The sequence below is a fragment of the Clarias gariepinus genome, chromosome 6, assembly GCF_024256425.1.
Source record: "Clarias gariepinus isolate MV-2021 ecotype Netherlands chromosome 6, CGAR_prim_01v2, whole genome shotgun sequence".
Taxonomy (NCBI): domain Eukaryota; kingdom Metazoa; phylum Chordata; class Actinopteri; order Siluriformes; family Clariidae; genus Clarias; species Clarias gariepinus.
Window position 1 is genome coordinate 31617386 of NC_071105.1, and position 9301 is coordinate 31626686.

The 9301-nt window shown below is 38.9% G+C and overlaps 1 protein-coding gene across 1 annotated transcript; it reads left to right on the forward strand.

The window, feature by feature from the left end:
• The first annotated feature begins 132 nt into the window (after positions 1-132).
• On the forward strand, positions 133-9258 carry desmb (desmin b). The gene is made up of 9 exons (XM_053498514.1): positions 133-781; positions 1519-1579; positions 1708-1803; positions 2776-2937; positions 3160-3285; positions 3368-3588; positions 3864-3907; positions 6546-6634; positions 8810-9258. The coding sequence occupies exons 1-9, from the start codon at positions 204-206 to the stop codon at positions 8849-8851; spliced, it is 1419 nt and encodes a 472-aa protein (XP_053354489.1). The 5' UTR covers positions 133-203; the 3' UTR covers positions 8852-9258.
• Positions 9259-9301: the final 43 nt, after the last annotated feature.

The following is a 9301-nucleotide window of genomic DNA, read 5'->3' on the forward strand; positions in this document are numbered from 1 at the left end:
ATAGAGAAGGTTCAGATGGGAGAAAGGATTGAAAACTATGAGATGGGAGGGGATGAGATGGGACTGTCCAAAAGCCTTCAGGGAGGGGGATGCACAAAGAGGGCTTGACTTCTACAAATAGCCACAGCTGCTCATCGTCCCCTCACTCCTGTCCTCTTTCCTCTCCTCTGTGTGAGTGCGTGTGGCCACTCCGTGCTTCCAAAATGAGCCGCGCATCTTACGCCTCCTCCCAGTCCTCCTCGTACCGCCGCGCCTTCGGCGGGCCCGGCTTCACCACAGCCCCCATTACCCGCTCCTCTATGCTTGGTCGTGGCTCCGGAGGCTCACATGTCAGCTCAAGGGTCTACGAGGTCACTAAGACATCCTCCGCGTCACCAGGCTATAGCAGCTACCGTGCGTCTTCCTATGGCATGCCAACTCTATCAGCAGGCATCTCCCGCTCCTATGCTGCCGGCATGGGTGAGACCCTGGACTTTAGCCTGGCTGATGCCCTCAACCAGGAGTTCCTGCAGACGCGCACCAACGAGAAGGTTGAGCTGCAGCACCTGAATGACCGCTTTGCCAGCTACATCGAGAAGGTACGCTTCCTCGAGCAGCAGAACCAAGCTCTGACGGTGGAAGTGGATCGACTGCGAGGTCGAGAGCCAACACGTATTGCTGACCTCTATGAGGAGGAAATGAGGGAGCTGAGGCGCCAGATAGAGGTTGTGACCAATCAGAGGTCTCGAGTTGAAGTGGAGCGGGACAACCTGGCTGATGACTTGCAGAAACTCAAACTCAGGTGAGGAATAGTCAATAAATGTACTTAATTACAGAAGATTAAAATGAACAGATAGCTGGAACAACTAATTAATGATCGTTGATCATAGATACTGTTACAGCAGACAAAGCAGAACCACCTTTTTGTTAAGGCACCAGTACACTTCCTCCACTATTAAGACAAAGACAACAGTCTGGTTATGTCACTGTAGATGCCACTGAAGTCTATTTTAGAAGTACGTTAGGTCAAAATAGTCAAAAGCTTAATGAAACTTGGTTATTTTTGTCTGCAAAACAGTCACATGAATGCCCGCAGAGGTAAGCTCTGTGTCAGGACGCATTTATATTCATAAGTCCCTGAGGTCCTGCTGTTTATTTCTGCAGTTCTGTTAATGGTGAGTTACAAAAGAGCAGCAAACACATTAGCTGGGATTAGCCTTCACTATTGGGTGTGGAACAAGAATTATAGATCTCTCAGCATAGATACAGTATGTTTTCAAGGGAGATCAGAATTTTTTTCGTCTCGCCTTCTGCAATAAAAAACAACACTTAGTAATTCTAATAAAGGCAATTGTTGACAAAGTTTACATCATCACAATTTTTCCTATTCAGGACTAAATATCAAGACATCTTTGGCCCCACTAGCAGTTGGATGGGCTCATCTGTGTATATCTTGTGAGACCGTAAGAAGGCTTCTGTCTCTATAAAAGGAAAAGAAGGAAGTAACTTTAAAGGCCTGTTATGTGTCTCTGCTTGCAGGCTTCAGGAGGAGATTGCACAGAGAGAGGAGGCTGAGAACAACCTCGCAGCATTCCGAGCTGTAAGTCTGGCTTGCAAACACTGACTGAGAATCTTCCATCATAAGAATTATTTTTAGAGTGTATATTGCGTAGCATTTATATATAAGATCCTTGAATGAAGATGACATTTAATGATCTATGAAATCAGGATGTGGACGCAGCCACCCTTGCACGCTTGGACCTAGAGAGACGCATCGAAACTCTGCAAGAGGAAATCGCCTTCCTTAAGAAGATCCATGAGGAGGTAAGACACACAGCCTAGACGCACGCACACACACACATACATTAACATTTACATTTATAGCAAACTCATTATACATCTGAGCAGTTGAGGGTAAAAGGCCATGCTCGAGGGTCCAGCAGTGGCAATTTGGTGGTACTGGGGTTTGTACCTGTGACCTTCCAATCAACACCTTTGACCACACCAACGCACACGCACGCACGCACGCACGCACACACACACACGCACACACACACACACACACACATGCATGTACGCACACCATGTTTTTTTTCCATTTTATACTATTCAATTTATCATTTTAATTCAGCAGAAAAGTTATTTTCTTTAACCATTTTAGAAGAGTTCTTTAACATGTATAAATATCTTACCTTGGCACTGTCACATTGAGTTTTAACCTTTTAAGTAATAAATATGAATAAAGGTTGACTGTATGCAAACGAACAGTCAAAACATTGCACAGCAGATACATTTAAAACCCACATGTCTTATGAGTCAATTTTAAAATATGAATTGCACTGTAATTCTAATGTAATGTAATGGCAACATTCTATCTGTGATTGCATTAGAACTTTGAAAAGCATTATACCCTTAAACATAATGGGTAAACATAAAACATATTTATACAGTTCTTACTTTTAAATTTTTTTTTTTTACATTTTTACATTTTTATATTCTTAACACGTTTCTACTTTTACTTTATTTTATTGTATTTTTTAAAAATATTTTATATTAAATATTCATATTTTACTCTTTCCTCATTAGCATTTTGCCTTACTTATTTACTTCCTTTTTCCTTTTTAAGATCGTGTAAGCATTTCACGGCATATAATACTGTGTATGATACTGTGTATGTATGTGTATGTGACAAATAAAAATTTTAATTTAAATTGGCTATGCCAAAGAGAGTCTATGTGTGTATGATGTCACGGAACTCTTGACCACATGATCATCTCTTCATGTACCTCACCTTAGGAGATCCGTGAGCTGCAGACTCAGATGCAAGAGACTCAGGTGCAGATCCAAATGGACATGTCCAAGCCTGATCTGACCGGTGCTCTGAGAGACATCCGTTCTCAGTACGAGTCCATCGCCGCCAAGAACATCGCCGAAGCTGAAGACTGGTACAAGTCCAAGGTAAGATATATTAGTGAATAAAATTGTACATTTAAATCTGTTATCTGTTATTACACTCACCTCCATTCTATGATGAACGCCTATACACTGACAATTTCCTGGTAAAAAAAAAAAATTCTATATGAAAAACTATTTGGTAAGAACAATATAGTACAGTATAAGAAAATTTCATCCTTTAAAAAACATCAATTAATGCTCTTTTCCTTGATTTTTGACCCCCAGGTGTCAGATCTAAACCAAGCAGTATCCAAGAACAACGAAGCCCTGAAGCAGGCTAAGCTAGAGACCATGGAGTACCGCCACCAGATTCAATCCTACACCTGTGAGATTGACTCACTGAAGGGCACGGTGCGTTTAGAACATGACTCCTGATATCTGCAACAGTCATAGCTCTGAATTAATAAATCTTGTTGCTTTTTCTGATCCCAAGAACGAGTCTCTGATGAGGCAGATGCATGACATGGAGGACCGCCATGGACGCGAGGCTGCCGGCTTCCAGGACACAATTGCTCGGCTGGAGGCTGAGATCGCTAACATGAAGGACGAGATGGCACGACACCTGCGCGAGTACCAGGACCTGCTCAATGTCAAGATGGCCCTCGATGTGGAGATTGCCACCTATAGGAAGCTGCTGGAGGGAGAAGAGAGCAGGTAGAGATCTGGTTTGTCTGAAAGATGGGCTTTCTATCAGTTTTCTTGTGCTGATAAATCCATCAACAAGAGGTTTACTAATATCTTTGACATTTAAGATGCTCAAGTGAATTTAAAAGCGTCTAGTAACACAAATAAAATTAGTCCTGGCAAAATGGCCACACTGGCCGTCCTTATTCCGTAAAGTCACCCTGCCTAATCCAAGTTTTTTTTTTAAATGACATGCAATTTGTTTTTGAATGTCTTTGTAAAGGTCTCTGTAATTTCTCCAACAGGATTACACTGCCTATGCAGGCCTACTCCACGATTAGCTTTAGAGGTAAGAAAGAAAAATCAATCAGAAAAACCTTGCCTTAAATGACCCTACATCACTTTGTTCATCTGAAACCACTGGTTTCCATATAATATGATGTGACTAACCAAACAAACCTCAAATGAAAAAAAAAAAAAAAACGAGCTTTAGGTGAACAAGTAGCAATTGTATTTCAACCAAATCTTTAACCACTTGATTTGTAGTCCCTGTATACGTAATTACTTTTTCTAAGAAAAGAAAAAAAAAACATACTGTAATAGAAGCTTAATGGCAGCAGAACATTTTGATAAATAACTATTTTGACTAATAACTGTTGAAGATTTGTGACTACATAACAAGCTCAAAGCTACAATAGTTCACATGTAACAAGCTTTAGTATGAGACAGACATAAAAAAAAGACATTGTAAAAATGAGAATACATTTATTCCCATTTTTACAAACGTGGTAGGATCTCTATTCAAAATTCACACACTGCGGGCAATATGAGAACGCCAGTTAGCCTAATCTGCATGTCTTGGACTGTGGAAGGAAACCGGAGTACCTGCAGAAAACCCACCAATCACAGTGACAACAGACCCCAAGGCGGGAACTGAACCCGGATCTTGGAGGTACAAGATGACAATGCTAACCCCTAAGACACTGTCCTAACATCTATTGGAAATAATTAATAATAATTATTTATAATAATAATAACAACAGTGTCAGCCATTCAACAGCAGTATCACCAATTTAACGTAGAATATACTACAGTAGGATTGCACATTTTGTAAATTTTCCTAAATGATAGTTAAACACATTAACAATCAATAATTGATTAATTCTTAAATATTAATGGTAAGCAGATGCAAATTTCCCCATAAGTTAAAATGTATTTAAACAGTTCTAGCTGCACAATCGACTGTTTTATACAGTGGCCGTTAAGTGCAAAACAAATTAACAAAACTGAAAACAAAATAACAAAACCCAAAACAAATTAACAAATTCAAAACCAAATTAACAAATCCGAAAACAAAATAACAAAAACAAAAACAAAACAACAAAACTCCCCTGCTCCAAAAAAATAATTTTGGGTTTTGTTATTTGGTTTTTAATTTGTTTTCCGTTTTGTTAATTTGTATTGCACTTCTCGGCCAGTTAGATATTAGTTATTTAGTTTTTCGTTTTGTTAATTTGGTTTTGAATTTGTAATTTTGTTTTGGGTTTTGTTAATTTGTTTTGCACTTCAGGGCCACCGCAGTTTTATTTGCGTTGGCCTTCAACAGACATATTTTTATCTACATGTACATTTTCTACTTTAAATTTTTTAAAATAGATAAAATCCTATGTAATTGCAGGCAGAGCATTGACTCACACATGAACACACACATCTGGGAAAAGCTACGCCTCTTGGTCCATTTAACACTTGCAAACATGTGACAGTTCACGGTGTTCAACAGTCGGTTTTCTAAGAGTGATTAGGTTTGTGACAGAGTTCTCTGTGGAAATAAAGATGACGTAAGTGAAAGTGGATTGTAAGCAGGCAGAGTCAATCCGGTGTTCACAAAAGGAATCGTGGGAACCCAACACACAAATGAGATATTAGCAAGTGTGTAAATTCAATTAAATTGGTCGAACATTTAATGGCAATTACTCAGTTAATGATTAATTATCAAAATATCTAGAATATATCCTATTTGTTTTTAATGTTGTGGAATCAGCTAAACAAATTATAGTTTCTGTTATGACTTATGGGATCTTCTCTAAACATTTCTTCATTCCATCACCAGCATCTCTCTTTCTTTCTTGTGAAGTCCCATTTTTCGAATGTTGCAACAACATTAATTTGGCAATTTTAAGGATGCTGGAACAATGATGTAATTAGGCTGTTTTTGAAAGTTAGAATTAGTTTGAAAAAATGACGTTGAGCAAATGCTGACTATGACATTGTGATGACGTAAAAAAAAAAAAAAATGGTCCATTAGGGTCAATAAGAAAAATAGTGCTGAGGCTAGTAATTGAACATATGTTGCTTCATCAGGCAACGTGCGGCATCTAATAACCCGAAAAAATACTCACCAACTGCAATTTTCCAGACCATTAAATCTGGAAACAGGTGAAGTGGAGGAAAAACAAACACACACTAGATTTGGCGGTATAAGTTTGTACAGGATATACAGAGATCCGTTCTGTAAAACCAGATGTTACTCAGCTTAAACATTAAACTCACTATTTAAAGGCTGATATTTAGTTGTTTTGAGGTTGTATTTGCAACGTGGTTTAGCGTTTCATCCAACACTATCCCAACCTCATTTTATCAATTTGTCGGATTCCAGACTTGGGTGGACAATATCACAAACCCATATATATACAACAAGACTGTACGAATTTGAAACCTACAAAGCACAGCTTTTAAGTTTTACTTTAACTTTGTAGCTGTATTACTTTGTGAAAATATTAAGGCCCTTTTATATTATTATTTAAGGTTACAAGATGTTACCAATGAAATCTTGGTCAGAAATCTTTGTAAGGTTTACTCTTTACCTGTGGAATCTCATTGTTAGAGAGAGACATTTTTCTTAAAGTATGTATGTCAAAAACTCAGACAAAAAAGACATTAAAAGCAGGTTGTTGTGCTTACTGAAGTGATGTGTGACTCTTACACAGAGACCAGCCCAGAGCACCAACAACGAGCCTCTGAAATGCACTCAAAGAAAACTGTGCTTATCAAGACAATTGAGACCCGTGATGGCGAGGTACAGTATATCTCTCTCAAAGACAAATACGCACACACTCACATACTGTAGACCCCCCACTGCCAAACATGCTCCTGTAAAGATAACATGTCTTGACAAGTCAGAAAAATCTGCGAGTTTTCCCCATGCAAACACTCTCATGAACACCCACGACTAAAGCATAAATCACGGCAATCTCATAGCTTCACTCTTGCTATTTCATTATACAAGAGACAAATAGGGCAGGGATGTGTATAGACATTTTGAGGTCTAGGGGCTCAAGTGGGGAAAAAAGAACACATTAAATAGCAGGACAAATTAATTATATTAGCTGTAAAAATTCAAAGCACAGGTAGCTTACAGTAGGTTTGACCACTTACCTCCACACCAAGACAAACACAACTGGAAAAAGAGGGAGGGCTGCACTTATACGGCTCTTTGCCTGTCTGTGGTGGGTGTGCCAATCAATGTGTGCTACACTGCTGTGCAGAGGAAGAAGGGCATTTCTTGACTCGACCTGATATTTAGATTTTTTTATTTGTTTGACAGAAAAAGCTGTGCGCAAACAGAAACACACACATGCACACATCTTACGCTCACTCTCACATCGCCTGTACTGCTTTATCCTGTATACTGTACATGGTCGAGGGGCCCTGGAGCCTATCCCAGGAGACTAAGGGCACGATGCGAATCCTTTGCAGGGCACACACGTACACATACACTCACACTCGCATTCACACATGGCAATTAGACTAAGCTGCATGTCTTTGGACTGTGGAGGAAACCAGAGTACCCAGAGGAAGCCCACCAAGCACGGGAAGACCGTGAAAATTTCATGCACACAGATTCAAAGCGGGACCCTGGAGGTGCAAGGCAACACTGCCACCATGCCACAACACACACATATATACTGTACATATAATTATTTATATATATTTTAAAAAATCCCCAGAAAAAAAATCACTTTGTCTCGAGGAAGAAGAAAGGCAGATGCTCAAGCCCCCTTTGATGTTTATGTGTGCACGTGCCTGAAACATGGAGTGTGTGTACAGCTCCAGCAGATTACATATTTTAGCAGTCACAACATGTTTTCATGAAAGTCACATAAGTCAGTGTTATCAGATCTAACTGTAGTTAAGTACAAACGCTAACATGGTTTGTTAGAGGTCCCATATTTTGCCATTTTTTAAAACAGGTTAACATCAAAAAAAAAAAAAAAAAACCTTGCACACTCTAAGATTTCATTAAATCACCTTTGGCTTTGATTAGATAGATGTAGTAACCTGATCACTCAGTACATTCAAGTCATCGGCTGACTTATTTTATTGTTTTATACTGTAATGTTGCTGAGCCTAGAACCGACCAACTAATGCAGCCCCAGATCATTACACTGTCCCCAGATCTGAACTTATTAGACCATATGACCTCTTCCATTCCATTTTCATTGTGATTTCTTATCACATTGTGTGCATAATTACTATTACTAGTACATTTTACTATTAAACATAGCTATGGTTAATACAAGTTATGTGATCCCTATTCATAATTCTTTCTGACCTCATTTCTTGCACAAGGGTGACAGTTCAGCACTACGTGTTGGTCTCCACCAAACTGCATGTTAATGTTACAGCTGAAATACCATAAGTGTTTCTCAGATGATGCATTATTTTTCATGTCTAAAACTCCCTTTATATTACCCATTTCAGTGTCTATGCAAATGAGCTGCTGCTGAGTCATGTTCTGACCGAGAACAACGGAGCTGAGTAATAAGATGGGGGAAGGGTTAATCTTCTTATATGAAGTCACAACAGGGGAAAAATTTAATTGGCTTTTTTAAACCCTATACAATCGAAAAACTGAAGGGTTTTTATCTTTTTACACACATACTGAGGACCGATCTGAACGACGAAAAAATGAATTTTTAATAAACCCGTGCCTGCTTAGCTTTGTAATGATTTTATAATTAGGAAAGTATTGAAGTTATGAGCTTTGGGAATACATGTGCAAATGTAGGAGTGCCTGTGATCCTAAAGGTCACATTTCAATTAATTTTCCAGAGAAAACTGATTTTAATAGGGCAAAGCTTTCTAAACATTTTAGATTTATTCTTATATGGACTGCATGGAGCTTCATCAGACATCAATGTCCTTTTGTGTACATGTGTGATATGCTTTTTTTTGTTTTTGGCCTTTACAGGTGGTGAGTGAGTCTACACAGCACCAGCAGGACATCATGTAAACAGCTGAACCACAAAACCACAAGAAATTTCAATAAAACCAGAAGGTCCAGCCTTTAGCCATATCCTGTGCTTTTTTTTTTCATTATTGCAAACACAGCTTATCTGAAACATGAGCACTGCTTCCAGAGTGAGAGAAAGGAAGAGATGTTTAAGCAGAGATGTTACCTTTCGAAAAAAGAAACTATTTCTTAACAAGTTGAAGATCCTTCTGTATTCACACAGAGCCAATCAGGAGAGAGGAACTTAGGAAGAAGAAAGAACAAAGGTCAAAATATAGGGAGAGGCTGATGAGTAGGTGAATAAGAGGGCAAGAGAGGACAGGAGGGAGGGAAAGTCAAGAAGAATGATCTCATAGCCATCATATGTATGAGAAAGAAATCAAAATAAAGTAAATACGCATCAACCACCCTACTGTGTATGTGTATACTGTACTGTATGTGTGTGTGTGT

Excerpts from the sequence above, each read along its gene's own strand:
- desmb (XM_053498514.1), top strand. The coding sequence starts at position 204 with ATGAGCCGCGCATCTTACGCCTCCTCCCAGTCCTCCTCGTACCGCCGC. Across the intron at positions 1,580-1,707 it reads ACCTCGCAGCATTCCGAGCT|GATGTGGACGCAGCCACCCT; the intron begins GTAAGTCTGGCT and ends CTATGAAATCAG. Across the intron at positions 3,908-6,545 it reads CTCCACGATTAGCTTTAGAG|AGACCAGCCCAGAGCACCAA; the intron begins GTAAGAAAGAAA and ends ACTCTTACACAG.